Source organism: Entelurus aequoreus, linkage group LG22 (genome assembly GCF_033978785.1).
Source record: "Entelurus aequoreus isolate RoL-2023_Sb linkage group LG22, RoL_Eaeq_v1.1, whole genome shotgun sequence".
NCBI lineage: Eukaryota > Metazoa > Chordata > Actinopteri > Syngnathiformes > Syngnathidae > Entelurus > Entelurus aequoreus.
In genome coordinates, this window is record NC_084752.1 from 39,264,487 (window position 1) to 39,280,103 (window position 15,617).

The following is a 15,617-nucleotide window of genomic DNA, read 5'->3' on the forward strand; positions in this document are numbered from 1 at the left end:
ATAAATTATTAGCGTTTTTAGCTTTTAACCCAGGATCAGAGCTTGTCTAGACGTTGACAAGACAGTTACCGTTCCTCTTCTCGCCTTGCGTTAAATTACGGTTAACTAACGTAAATCGTCTTTTGGTGAGCTGGGGAGTATTTCTTAATAAAAAAATACATAGGGAAATTAAGTGATATGACTTTGTAGATGTTACATTTTGATATAAGTTTTATAACGACTCATTGACAAGTTTGAGTTTAGTCGTAGCGAAACCGGATGTGCGTGGAAGGGAAGTGTCTCACCGAGTGTACGCGCTCTTTGGCTGCAGCCTGAGCAAGTGTCAACGCGTGACGTCGATAGTCGCAGCCAGCAGGAGGTTTTGCTCGGCGAAGTAACTCTCGGCATCAACAGTGTCTTCCACCTCGGCTTCTTCTTCGTCACTTCACCCAGCGAACAAAGAGTCCAGAACCACGACGCCGTCGGGCATGTTAGCGTGGCGTCGGAACGGAAGCGTCCTGTGCCCACGTCGCGACTAGTCCAGACATGAGTAACGTTAATGTGATGTTCTGGGATCACTTGCAGGCTGGCAGCTCGGACGTGGACTGGTGCGAAGGCAACTACCTCATCTACTCGGGCATCGCGGAGTTCTACAACACGGTGAGTTAGTTACATGTTGGCTTTCTTCACATATGTGCCCTTTTTCGTTTTCTTTCTAAGAAACTGTTGCCACCGACTGTTCGGAGCTCCAGCATCAAGTCACACACTTCCACCTCCAAACATTTCTTTTCGTCCCTCATGGGTTGTTTCCCTTGTTTTGTCATTGCAGATCAGCAACATTTTGTTTTTTGTTTTGCCGCCCATATTAATGTGCTTGTTCCGCCAATATGCAACACATTTCAACAGTGGGATTTACCTCATTTGGACCCTGCTGGTGGTGGTCGGTAAGTTGGCTTAATTGACTCATGTGATCTTTGTTTATGTGTGGTGACGTCATCGTCAGCTCACGTCCAGCAGGCACCAGACATTGAAACAACGTTGAGGACTTGTTATATTAGGTCCTTGACCTTAAGCTACTCAAACCAGGCCTGGCCCTAACCCAGGGGTCGGCAACCTTTACCACTCAAAGAGCCATTTTGGCAGGTTTCACAAATTAAAGAAAATAATGGGAGCCACAAAAAAAAAAATTAAATTTAAAATGAAAAACACTGCATACAAAGCTTAAATGCTTTATGCTATGTTAAGCAGGGGTCTCAGACACACGCACTGGCACGCACTATAATGTGGAAATTTGATGTTAGTGCGGCCTGCGAGTTTTGAATGACTGGCGCTGGATAGCGTCATACTTGCAAACCCTCTCATTTTTCCCGGGAGACTACCGGATATCAGGGCGTGATGGCACTGCTTTTGGCGCCCTCTTCAGTCTGCCCAAACAGTGTACCTGCTCGACCACACGTACAATGCAGTTTCGGCTTGCTCACGTAAGTGACAGCAAGGCGTACTAGCTCAGCAGCCACACAGCTTACACTGACGGTACCAATACCCAGAATCCCATGCAACCCTAACTCTTCCGCGCAACCAACGCACGGAGAGGGGGGGGGGGGTTGATGTGTGGGGGGATTTGGTGGTAGCGGGGGTGTATAATGTAGACCGGAAGAGTTAGGGCTGCATGGGATTCTGGGTATTGGGTGTGTTGTGTTTATGTTGTGTTACGGTGGGATGTTCTCCAGAAATGTGTTTTTCATTCTTTTTTGGTGTGGGTTCACAGTGTGGCGCATACTTGTAACATAACAATGTTAAAGTTGTTTGATACGGCTACCGTCAGTGTAAGCTGTGTGGCTGATGAGTAAGTATGCTTTGCTGTCTCCTATGTGTGCAAGTATAAGCAACATACAACATGTGGCCGGACTGGCACACTGTTTGTAAATGCTATAGCGGACAATTATTGCAGTGCTATTAGGGCACTTCCTTTATATAGTAATTAGAGTGTAAATATGATTATATTTCCCCTGGGAGTTATCTATGAGAGGCACTGAGATCCACAAGTCTCCTGGGAAAATCGGGGGGTCGGCAAGTATGTAGCTGAGCCACATCAGAGTGGTCAAAGAGCCGCATGCGGCTCCGGAGCCGCGGGTTGCCGACCCCTGCCCTAACCAATCTGGCGCCCTAGGCAAGATTTTAGGTGCCCCCCCACATCGGCAGTGAAGTGTATATACTCACAAGAAACCGAATAGCTTTGTCTTTGACCTTTTTTTTTACTTAAAGAAAGCAAATGAACATATTATATGAGAATGTTATGTTATGATTATCTTTAACCGAATCACAGCAGTGCTCAAATAAAAAAAAACAGCATTCCCTCTCATGTGATATTGCTTAATTAACATTAATGATGTGCACTTTAACAACTAGGCTTGCAACTATACCTAATATATAAAGGGGTGGAAAAGTGACTATTACCTGCAGGGCAAACATTAGCTAACCAGAAGGCAATAACAATGTAAACAGAAAACACCTGCTTAAAAGATCTAATACAAATGTCCCTGAGGAATGTAAGGTGGGAGTACTGTAATTACCTAACGTTACATTATTATTTTCCATAACAATTTAGCCCCCTCGCAATATAAACCCGACGTTAAAACAGAACTAGCTATTTATTGATTAGCAATTGCCGAATCATGTAACATTAGCTTAATGCTAAAAAGCCAGGTTACTATCACATTCTGTAACAGACAAATAATTTCATGTAGGCTAACGTTACCTACCTACTATACCTCTGTCTTTTTCTCGTTTCTCCTCCTCTTCTTTTCTCTTTTTTCTTCCCTGGGCACCTGACAGTTTTGGCCGTTTTGACATCTTGTGTTGATTTTTTGATGCGGTGATGTCCGTAAACAGTCATGATACGGGAAGGGAGGGGGCGCACCGTGCGGGGGGAGGGGGGAGGGGGGTAATGTTGTTACAAATAATATTTCTATTAAATAGGCTTAACTTTGCATTTTAATTAACGTGGGATTATTTTTTGTATTTAGAAATAATAGTACCAACTTTTTTTTTTTTTTTCTCCAACATTTGTGGCTCTGGCGTGGCGCCCCCTGATGGACGGCGCCCTTAGCGTTTGCCTATACGGCCTATGCCACGGGCCGGCCCTGACTCAAACATAACGGAACAACGTTTATTCAATGTCAGGTTGTGACGTTGATTTGACATTGAATTTTGGTAATTTTACAAACAATATTCTACAACACAAATACAACGTTGAAACAACATGCTTTTTGACGACGTTTATTCAATGTCAGGTTGTGACGTTGATTTAACATTGAAATTTAGTCATTTCCTAGCCAATATTCTACAACACAAACACAACGTTGAAACAACATGCTTTTTGACAACGTTTAATCAATGTCAGGTTGTGACGTTGATTTGACATTGAATTTTGGTAATTTCCCAACCAATATTCTACAACACAAACACAACGTTGAAACAACATACTTTTTGAAGTTGATTCAATGTCAGGTTGTGACGTTGATTTGACATTGAAATGTGGTCATTTCCCAACCAACAACGTGGATCCAACATTGGACATCAACGTTGTCTCAATTTACAAATACAACTATTTTGTTTCCAAGTCAGTTATAAAGGACATGTATGTACAATCAACATGGTTTCAAAGTCAGTTTTAAAGGACATGTACGTAGAATCAAGGTTGTTTTAAAGGACATGTATGTAGAATCAAGGTGGTTTCAAAGTCAGTTTTAAAGGACATGTATGTAGAATCAAGGCTGTTTTAAAGTCAGTTTTAAAGGACATGTATGTAGAATCAAGGCTGTTTTAAAGTCAGTTTTAAAGGACATGTATGTAGAATCAAGGTGGTTTCAAAGTCAGTTTTAAAGGACATGTACGTAGAATCAAGGTTGTTTTAAAGTCCATTTTAAAGGACATGTATGTAGAATCAAGGCTGTTTTAAAGTCAGTTTTAAAGGACATGTATGTAGAATCAAGGTGGTTTCAAAGTCAGTTTTAAAGGACATGTATGTAGAATCTAGGTGGTTTCAAAGTCAGTTTTAAAGGACATGTATGTAGAATCTAGGTGGTTTCAAAGTCAGTTTTAAAGGACATGTATGTAGAATCTAGGTGGTTTCAAAGTCAGTTTTAAAGGACATGTATGTAGAATCTAGGTGGTTTCAAAGTCAGTTTTAAAGGACATGTATGTAGAATGAAGGTGGTTTCAAAGTCAGTTTTAAAGGACATGTATGTAGAATCTAGGTGGTTTCAAAGTCAGTTTTAAAGGACATGTATGTAGAATCTAGGTGGTTTCAAAGTCAGTTTTAAAGGACATGTATGTAGAATGAAGGTGGTTTCAAAGTCAGTTTTAAAGGACATGTATGTAGAATGAAGGTGGTTTCAAAGTCAGTTTTAAAGGACATGTATGTAGAATGAAGGTGGTTTCAAAGTCAGTTTTAAAGGACATGTATGTAGAATGAAGGTGGTTTCAAAGTCAGTTTTAAAGGACATGTATGTAGAATGAAGGTGGTTTCAAAGTCAGTTTTAAAGGACATGTATGTAGAATGAAGGTGGTTTCAAAGTCAGTTTTAAAGGACATGTATGTAGAATCAAGGCTGTTTTAAAGTCAGTTTTAAAGGACATGTATGTAGAATGAAGGTTGCTTGATGGTGTAGTCATTGCATCACAACAGTTGTTCTGTGAACCAGGCCTGCTATTTAAAAGTGCATTCTCAGCACATTTCAATATCAAACGGAGCTATCAGCTTTACAGGAACAACTTTGCACGTGGACACATTGTGTATTGTTGTTACATAATTGTGTATTGTTGTTACATAATGCCTTCAGGGTTCTCCCGACTTTGCCAACCTTTGAAGTTGGCCCCTTTTATCATTAAACATATTCAAATAACACGGCCATGAGTGTGTGCAGTAACAATGTTCATTTTTGCCTCTTTCAGTCATTCTAAAAGACATTTTGTGACGATCGATCCCCCCTCCTCGTCAAAGTCTCACCAAACTTGCTGCAACTTTTTGTTGTCTGTTATACTTTTTATTAGAGATGTCCGATAATATCGGTCTGCCGATATTATCGGACGATAAATGCGTTAAAATGTAATATCGGAAATTATCGGTATCGGTTTTTTATTATCAGTATCGTTTTTTTTAAAAATTTTAAATTTTTTTAAAAATTTTTATTAAATCCACATAAAAAACACAAGATACACTTACAATTAGTGCACCAAGCCAAAAAACCTCCCTCCCCCATTTACACTCATTCACACAAAAGGGTTGTTTCTTTCTGTTATTAATATTCTGCTTCCTACATTATATATCAATATATATCAATACAGTCTGCAAGGGATACAGTCCGTAAGCATTATATATCAATATATATCAATACAGTCTGCAAGGGATACAGTCCGTAAGCATTATATATCAATATATATCAATACAGTCTGCAAGGGATACAGTCCGTAAGCATTATATATCAATATATATCAATACAGTCTGCAAGGGATACAGTCCGTAAGCACACATGATTGTGCGTGCTGCTGCTCCACTAATAGTACTAACCTTTAACACTTCATTTTACAAATTTTCATTCATTACTAGTTTCTATGTAACTGTTTTTATATTGTTTTACTTTCTTTTTTATTCAAGAAAATATTTTTAATTTATTTATCTTATTTTATTTGATTCATTCTTTTAAAAAGGACCTTATCTTCACCATACCTGGTTGTCCAAATTAGGCATAATAATGTGTTAATTCCACGACTGTATGTATCAGTATCGGTTGATATCAGTATCGTAAGTAAGGGTTTGGTCAATATCGGAATATCGGATATCGTCAAAAAGCCATTATCGGACATCCCTAATATTTTTCCAGAACTTGAGTTGATTTAATTTGTAAAAGGTTGTTACATTGTTTAATGCATCCAGCGGGGCATCACAACAAAATTAGGCATAATAATGTGTTCATTCCACAACTGTATATATCGGTATCGCTTGATATCGGAATCTGTAATTAAGAGTTGGACAATATCGGATATCGGCAAAAAAGCCATTATCGGATATCTCTAAGTACCAGTATACCAGCACAACTAGAGATGTCTGATAATATCGGCAGATAAATGCTTTAAAATGTAATATTGGAAATTATCGGTATGGTTTTTTAAAATTATCGGTATCATTTATTTATTTTTATTAAATCAACATAAAAAACCCAAGATACACTTACATTTAGTGCACCAACCCAAATAATCTGCTTCCTACATGATATATCAATATATATCAATACAGTCTGCAAGGGATACAGTCCGTAAGCACACATGATTGTGTGTGCTGCTGCTCCACTAATAGTACTAACCTTTAACACTTCATTTTACTCATTTTCATTCATTACTAGTTTCTATGTAACTGTTTTTATATTGTTTTACTTTCTTTTTTATTCAAGAAAATATTTTTAATTTATTTATCTTATTTTATTTGATTCATTCTTTTTAAAAGTACCTTATCTTCACCATACCTGGTTGTCCAAATTAGGCATAATAATGTGTTAATTCCACGACTGTATATATCGGTTGATATCGGTATCGGTTGGTATCGGTAATTAAAGAGTTGGACAATATCGGCATATCGGATATCGGCAAAAAGCCATTATCGGACATCCCTAGTTTTTATGTTACCTTGTGTTATGCACCTTGTCAAAATCTATCCAAACTTCTCCCAAATGTTTGTGCGGTAATGTTGTTTTGATTATAGTTTTTATGTTATTCATATTTTATTATTCATAACCATCCCCCCACCTTGTCAAACTGTTCCCAAACTAGTCCCAAACGTTTGTGCTGGAAAAATGTCTAACTATTATAGTTTTATTTTTTTCATAACAAGCGATTAATGATTAATTGTTCATCTAGAGGGGAAGATCTAAACATCCCATCATTTGGCATCCCAGTGAGAGCAGACATTGTGATTGTTTTATTATGTTGGTAGTTTTTATAACTTGTTTAGCACTTAGCAATACTGCTACGTGATGCTTAGTGCTTCACTAAAGCTGGACCTGTTTATCATGTTGCTTCTAAAACTGGTAGCTCATCCTCCTTATATTCAGGCTCAAAAATATTAGCTTCTGGATCATCATTTGTTCCAAAGTAGTCTTTGTTGTCTCTCATGAAGTCTGCCATGGTTAGTGGTGTTGTTGTTGTTGTTGTTGAAGGTGAAAGCGAACATTGTGATGCGTTTATAAAATTAGTACGCCGCCCTTTATATTAAAAATGAGCAAAATGCGTAAATATTACATGTTATTATGAATAGTAGCATTAAACAGTCCGTCGTGTCCTCCAGTGTCATGTCTTTTTATTTTTTCGGACTATAATGTGCAATAATGTTATATATGCATATGTATGGATATATACATATATATATATATAGTTACATATCTTATTTTTTAATCTTTTTTTACTATTTATATTAGTAAATTATTGTGTATGCACCTTTGGGGATCTGCTCCAATTTCGTTGTTCTATAAACCTGTTCACTGTAATAATGACAATACAACTCTATTCTATTCTATTCTTCTTTATCCCCACCCCACCCCCACCCCACCCCCACCCCCCACCCCCCCCCCCCCCCGGCACTGCAAAAAGTGAAATCTAAGTAAGATGAAATATGTCAAATAAGGGTGATATTTGCTTATTTTCTGTCTGATAAGATCATTCTTCTCACTAAGCAGATTTGATGTTAGAGTGTTTTACTTGTTTTAAGTGTTTTGCTCCTAAATGATGTCAGTAAGATATTACAGCTTGTTGCTGAGATGTTATGAGCTATATTGAGTAAAACATGCTTGAAACTAGAATATCAAGTGTTGCAAAGCTGTGTCATCAACACTCACAAGTAGAAAACTACTTTTTTAAAGTCATCATTTCTTATTTCAAGCATGAAATTAAAAAATCATGATTTTGGCCGGGGGCCGGGATGTATATATGCGCACTAATTGACTGAAAGAGCACGCACTTGGTGCGATGATGTCATGTTATCCATGGAAAAATGCATTTTTAGACAATATGATTTGCCTGAGCGGCTAGGAGACCCCGAGAGTAACAAGCGCTTGCCTTGTTGCCTTTCCATTAAGAACAATAAACTAGTTTTTAGTATAAGTTTGCTGGTTTCAAGAAATGAGCATATCATTATGTCAAGATAATGGCACTAGCATTTACTTCATTTAAGAATATTTTTCAACATATTGAGCAAAAAGGTCTCTTTTTTTTTTCTACCAAGAAAAGTGCACTTGTTATTAGTGAGAATATACTTATTTTAAGCTATTTTTGGGTTCATTGAGGTTAGCTAATTATTTACAGAGTCCCTTTGGGACAGAGGACTCTATTGTATTTCTGGCGTTTTATTATTAGCCTCTTTCAGCTGTAATTTCACCCCCTTAACATGCTTCAAAACTCACCAAATTGAACACACACATCAGGACTGGCGAAAATTGCGATCTTATTAAAAAACCAAACCCCAAAACTCAAAATTGCGCTCTAGCGCCCCCTAGGAAGAAAACACAGACAAACCTGCCTGTAACTCCCGGTAGGAATGTCGTAGAGACATGAAACAAAAACCTCTATGTAGATCTCACTTAGACCTATATTTCATACACAGACAGCCACCAGCAAGAATCAACAGGAAGTTTGCAATTCCCCCTTCAAAACAAAAGTTGTGTAAAAACAGTCACCTTTTTTCATACATTATCTCCTCTGAGCGCGTTTGTCGTGTCGGCTTCAAACTAGCACAGGAGAGAGATTGAACCCTTCTGATTAAAAGTTGATGAAAGACTTTTAATTACTGCTCCGGTTTGGATTTTATGAGCCCTCAAAGTCGGTCCCGTCCATCGCTGCTTGCAGCTCTAATCAGGGTCCGCACAGGACTATTGTCAAAGGAATCCCAAAGGGAGTCCTTTTGCAATGGGACGAAAGGACACTATTGAATTTGTAAGGTTTTATTATTCTTTATTCTTTATTATTATTATTCCGCAGCTTTGCGCACTACTTTGCCCCCCTTAACATGCTTCAAAACTCACCAAATTTGACACACAAATAGAAAAAAATGACCCAAAAACTTAAGCAAAAAAACCTATCCTCAAAAATCAAAATTGCGCTCTAGCGCCCCCTAGGAAGAAAACTGCCTGTAACTCCCAGTACGAATGTCGTAGAGACATGAAACAAAAACCTCTATGTAGGTCTCACTTAGACCTACTTTTTATTAATTTAATTTCTTCGGGCAAAAATCAACAGGAAGTTGGCAATTTCCCATTCAAGACAAAAAATGACTAAAAACACTCATTTTTGCCTCTTTGAGCTGTAATTTGACCCCCTTAAAATACTTCAAAACTCACCAAACTTCTCACACACATCGGGACTGGTGGAAATTTTGATCTAAAAAAAAAACCGAACCCCAAAACTTAAGATTGCGCTCTAGCGCAATTTTTGAATAAAACGGAGACAAAACTGCTCCTCACAGGAAACTCAGACAAAACTGCTTGTAACTTCCGGTAGGAACGTCTTAGAGACATGAAACAAAAACCTCTATGTAGGTCCCACTTAGACCTACATTTCATAGATTGACATCCTTCAGCAAAAATCAACAGGAAGTTTGCAATCCCTCCTTCAAAATAAAAATTTTTTTAAAACCGGTCACCAAACATCAAACATTATCTCCTCCGAGCGCGTTTGTCGTTTCGGCTTCAAACTGCTACAGGAGAGAGATTGAAAACCTTCCGATTAAAAGTTGACGACGGCGTTTTGATTCGGGCTACCGTTTAGATTTTACGCGCCTTCAAAGAAAACAACCACTGTGCCGCAGCACCTAGGAAAAAAACACAGACACAACTTCCTCTAACTCCCAGTAGGAATATCGTAGAGACACAAAACAAAAACATCTATGTAGGTCTCACTCAGGACTACCACTGGACAAAAGTATTGGGACACCTAGGACTAGCACCTGCCAAAATGCGGACCCGACCAACGCTGCTTGCAGCTTTAATTTGACTTGTTTTGGAAAGTCTTGACAAGCAATATTTTCTTGTTCTATCGGCAGATCATTTTGCTTAGCTCAAGTAAAATACCCCTCATTTTTGTATTTTTTTTTCTTGTTTTTTGAACACTGACTTTTTGCAGTGGGATGAATGTCAGAAAATAATGTGCTTTTCCGTCTCCATCTGTTTGTGTCTCCGTCCCACACGCAGGTATCGGATCCACATACTTCCACGCCACCCTCAGCTTCCTGGGGCAGATGCTGGACGAGTTGGCCATTTTGTGGGTGCTAATGTGTGCCATCGCCATGTGGTTCCCCAAAAGATACCTCCCCAGGATGTTCAGGAGGGACCGGTATGTCTTAATCCCTGTGACTGGATGTTGATGAATGTCTTTAAAGGCCTACTGAAATGACTTTTTTTTATTTAAACGGGAATAGCAGATCCATTCTATGTGTCATACTTGATCATTTTGCGATATTGCCATATTTTTGCTGAAAGGATTTAGTAGAGAAAATCAACGATAAAGTTCGCAACTTTTGCTCGCTGATAAAAAAAAGCCTTGCCTGTAGCGGAAGTAGCGTGACGTCACAGGAGCTAGTATTCCTCACAATTCCCCGTTGTTTACAATGGAGCGAGAGAGATTCGGAGCGAGAAAGTGATGATTACCCCATTAATTTGAGCGAGGATGAAAGATTTGTAGATGAGGAACGTTACAGTGAATGACTTGAGAGGCAGCGATGGACGTATCTTTTTTCGCTCTGACCGTAACTTAGGTACAAGCTGGCTCATTGGATTGCACACTCTCCTTTTTTTTATTGTGGATCACAGATTTGTATTTTAAACCACCTGGGATACTATATCCTCTTGAAAATGAGAGACGAGAACGCGAAATGGACATTCAGTGCCTTTTACATCGGCGAAATGCTTTAGCTACGAGCTAACGTGATAGCATCTTGCTTTAACTGCATATAGAAACAAAAGAAATAAACCCCTGACTGGAAGGATAGATAGAAAATCAACAATACTATTAAACCGTGGACATGTAAATACACGGTTAATGCTTTCCAGGCTGGCGAAGGTTAACAATGCTGTGCTAAGGACGCCATTGACGCTAACTTAGCAATTGGACTGCACAGAGCTATGCTAAAAACATTAGCTCTCCACCTACGCCAGCCAGCCCTCATTTGCTCATCAACACCCGTGCTCACCTGCGTTCCAGCGATCGGCAGAAGGACGAAGGACTTCACCCGATGCGTTTGGCGGCCCGGAGACGTAGGAAGTCAAGGTGAAGTCGGCGGCTAGCGCGGCTAGCGCTCCAACAAAGTCCTCCTGGTTGTGTTGCTGTAGTCCGCTGCTAATACACCGATCCCACCTACAACTGTCTTCTTTGCAGCCTTCATTGTTCATTAAAAAAATTGCAAAAGATGTCCAGAATACTGTGGAATTATGAAATGAAAACAGAGCTTTTTGTATAGGATTCTACGGGGTACCATAACTTCCGTTACTCGGACTTCGTCACGCGCATACGTCATCGTACCGCGATGTTTCAGCCGGATATTTCCCGGGAATTTTAAAATGTCACTTTATAAGTTAACCCGGCCGTATTGGCATGTGTTGCAATGTTAAGATTTCATCATTGATATATAAACTATCAGACTGCGTGGTCGCTAGTAGTGGCTTTCAGTAGGCCTTTAAAGGGTACGTGCATATTAGCGCTCCATGTAGCCTGCACAGCTGCACTTGAGTAATAGGCCACTTCAATGCATCACACTTCTCTTTCCATTGTCACTCAGCCATCATGGTCACTCTTCAGCTCTCCTGCAGTCTTTCCAATTGCTGCCATCAACTCTGCTTATCTGAACTGTTGTTGCTCTTTGCGGTAGGTCAAGGTTCAAAGTGGTGATTGGCATCTTGTCAGGGATCACCACCGGGTTGGCCTTTGTGAAGCCTGTTGTGAACTCCCTGTCACTCATGACGCTGGGCATCCCCTGCACTGTGCTGCTCATCACCGAGCTTAAAAGGTCAGTAGCGCACCTTTTTTTTTTTTTTTTTCACCCCCAAAACCCTCAACTAGCGTAGCGTAGGCTGACCATATTGTGAAATGCCAAAAAGAGGACACATATATGCGTGCCAAGGCCGGGACTAGGTGAACATTTGCCAATGATACTCCAACTTGCTTTATAAATAATATATTTTTTTAAATAAAGCATTTTTTCTCCTCTGTTGACAGCAGCGTTGGCGCTAGAAATTTTCAAAATGGGGTCCCAGGGACCCCATCAAGTCATAAAAATGGGGTCCCACAGTAAATTTTTGGGGTCCCACTTTTTTGTAAGCGTTTTGAAAACAAATGACAAATGTATGCATTATCCGGTTATATCTCACATTTTATATTGTGTTTTATAAAGGTGGTCATAAACGTTACTTAATTCATTTAAAAAAATTATAAAAAAGCTAACAAATGTGTATACATATGTAAATGTATTCAGTTATAAACATTCATTCACTTTCTTCTTTCCTTCATGGATCTAAACTTTACCACTGCTGCTATTTTTTTCTATGTTTTTATTTAATAAGTTGTAGGTGTATTTATTTCAGTATAAAAGTGTAAAAAGTGTTTTGCTTGGGTGATGAAATGATGATAATGGTGTGCCAGACAGGGCATACATACATTTTATATTTAACGCTTAAATCTCTGGGGCCGTACTTATCAAGCTTCTTAGAGTGCCATTTTACACTTAAGTCCTGAGAATTTGCGAAATTTAGTCCTACTCTCAAACTTAAGAATAAAAGCTTTTTATCAACGTTCTTAAGTCTAAGAATCACTCCTACTCTCCACGATATTTAAGAGACCTTCAGAGGTGTCTTAAGTGGTTAGGAGTTGCCAGCAGGGGATGGCACTGAGGCGAGAGAGACGTGCGCCAACGTTCAGGGAACGGAACAATGTTTTTTTGTTTTTTTGATGACGAGCAGCTGATCAAACGGTATCGTTTAGACAGAGTGGATATTATTTTTGTCACAGATTTAATACTTTTCGATTCCTTGTTGATTTCTGCATGTGGCTGCAGTGGGCTAGTATATATAGAGCCACCCACACCAGTTTCAAATGAGTTGCCTAATTAATGAATTGGAAAGAAAATGTTATGAGAGTAGCGTATGTGTGTGGCCGTGAGGTGAGTGACGTCAGTGAGTGTGTGGGCGAGAGAAGAGAGGGAGCGGTAGCGTGAGTGCCGGCGGGGACTAGTTTGTTTTGTATTATTTTGTAGTTTATTGTCAAAATATACACTCCCATTGTCCACTTCAATATTTCCAAGATATTTCTTTATTCTTAGACAACGGATTCCCTTCCGTGATTGGTCATTTCTATGGACACAGAAATGACGTCACCTAAAATTCTGTTTACGGCACATAGTAATGTCGTAATTCAGCTCTGAGTGTGACACTTAAGATTCAGTCCTACACTTCGCTGAAAGTGTGAGTAAGACGCTTGATAACTAACTTTTAAGTGCAGCTTTCAGCCAAGAATTTATTTACTCTTAAGTCAACTCTTAGCAGACTTCTTAGGAGTCATTCTAAGAAGCTTGATAAGTACGGCCCCTGGAGTCTACATCAACTTCACATCTATCCCTCATTTCAAAATGTTTTAGTTTTTTTTATGTTGTCTTTTTGTTTGTTTGTTTTCCGCCCTTTTTTGTCAAACAAAACGATGTTTTTTTATGGCAAAAACACAAAATATGCAAAATCTTCGACCAAAAATATTTTTCAAAGTGTAATATTTGATGTGAAGTAATGGGAACCTTGGATAGGTCAATAATTCATAATATAACAATGACCGTTTGAAAGAAAAAAAAAACAGCTTTGTTTTATTAGTCAACATTGCAACTTTTTCTAAATTACACCTTTAAGCTTTTTTAATTCACTTTTGTTATGTTTTTGTTAATTTTAATAGTATTTTTAGAATGTGCCGTGGGCCTTTAAAACATAAGCTGTGGGCCACAAATGGTAAAAAAAAATTTAAAAATCCCAAAAAAATCTGCGTCCTTTCTGATTTCAATGCGTTAAAAAGACACAAAAAGTGCGTTAACGCCAACACTGCTTGACAGTATAACAAAATAAGTCACACTTATATTCTGTAACATTCACAGTTTTGGAAAAAAAAAAGTGCAGAGGTAGAAATATTCAAAAGAACCTCTTGTATATAATGTAAACATAAATAATGCCTCAAAACAAGTTAATTAAATTCAAACAAAAAACAGCAGACGAGCTCTCGCCCTGCACAGCTGTTTTGTGCTTTGTAGTGTGGATATGGGCTTGTAGATCTTTATTTGCCACAGATACATACGTTCCTGCTTTGCACACAGTACATTCTGCTTCCCATGTGTCACGGCCAGGACCAAAACATCAATACTTTTCCCGCAAATCATCCGTTAAGTTGCATTTCTTGTTCTCATGTCTCTCTCCACTCACTATCTCTCTCGCTCTCTGTCTCTGCCCCTCCCTCACCAATGTTGCTACATGCGCGCACCTTCAGTTTTTTTTTTTTAACCCCTTCTTAACTTAACCCTGGACGTACATTGAAAATACACGCAACCCTAATTCAAAATGCCGGACATTTGAGGCATTTAAGAAACCCCGCCCGGACACCCCGCAAAAGAGGACATGTCCGGGGAAAAGAGGACGTATGGTCAGCCTAGCCTAGCGGATGCTATGAGGTACTATTGTTAGTACTAGGTCAGCTGTAATTGTACATATGTCTATGTATTTATGACAATATCACGTTCAAACATCTCAATATTAAAGTTAAAGTAGCAATGATAGTCACACACACACACACACACAAGGTGTGGTGAGATTATTCTCTGCATTTGACCCATCACCCTTGATCACACCCTGGGAGGTGAGGGGAGCAGTGAGCAGCAGCGGTGGCTGCGCCCGCGAATCCTTTTTGGTGATTTAGCCCCCAATTCCAAGCCTGGATGCAGAGTGCCAAGCAGGGAGGTAATGGCTCCCATTTGTATAGTCTTTGGTATGACTCGGCCGGGGTTTGAACTCACAACCTACCCATTTAATGTGGCCCGCCACCTCATTTGATGTGATGATTGCTGAGGTCACACACTGATGTTGGTCAAGAAGGCCTGGCTCTCAGTCGCCGTTCTAATTCATCCCAAGGGTTTTTCTATGGGGTTCAGGTCAGGACTCTGTGCAGGCCAGTCAAGTTCATCCACACCAGACTCTGTCATCCATGTCTTTATGTACCTTGCTTTGTGCACTTGTGCACAGTCATGTTGGCAGAGGAAGGGGCCCGCTCCAAACTGGACACTCTAACCACTAGGCCACTGAGTAGAATACATTCAGGACATGCCATCTTGCTAGGTGCTAGCATTTAGCTTTTTTACTCATTTAATAACACAATTATATACTAAACCTGCTCAGTGGCCTTGTGGTTAGAGTGTCCGCCCTGAGATGGGTAGGTCGTGAGTTCAAAACCCCGGCCGAGTCATACCAAAGACTACAAAAATGGGAGCCATTACCTCCCTGCATGGCACTCAGCATCAAGGCTTGGAATTGGGGGTTAAATCACCAAAGATGATTCCCGGGCGCGGCCACCGTTGCTGCT

At 39.5% G+C, this 15,617-nt stretch overlaps 1 protein-coding gene across 1 annotated transcript in view; it reads left to right on the forward strand.

The window, feature by feature from the left end:
- Nucleotides 1-319: 319 nt before the first annotated feature.
- The window catches only part of LOC133639675 (alkaline ceramidase 2-like), a 49,526-nt gene continuing 34,228 nt past the window's right edge, over nucleotides 320-15,617 (forward strand). The window contains exons 1-4 of the mRNA XM_062033187.1: nucleotides 320-639; nucleotides 809-923; nucleotides 10,214-10,355; nucleotides 11,887-12,024. Of these exons, the coding sequence (XP_061889171.1) occupies nucleotides 526-639; nucleotides 809-923; nucleotides 10,214-10,355; nucleotides 11,887-12,024 (509 nt within the window). The 5' untranslated portion in view covers nucleotides 320-525. The remainder of the gene's footprint in view (nucleotides 640-808; nucleotides 924-10,213; nucleotides 10,356-11,886; nucleotides 12,025-15,617) is intronic.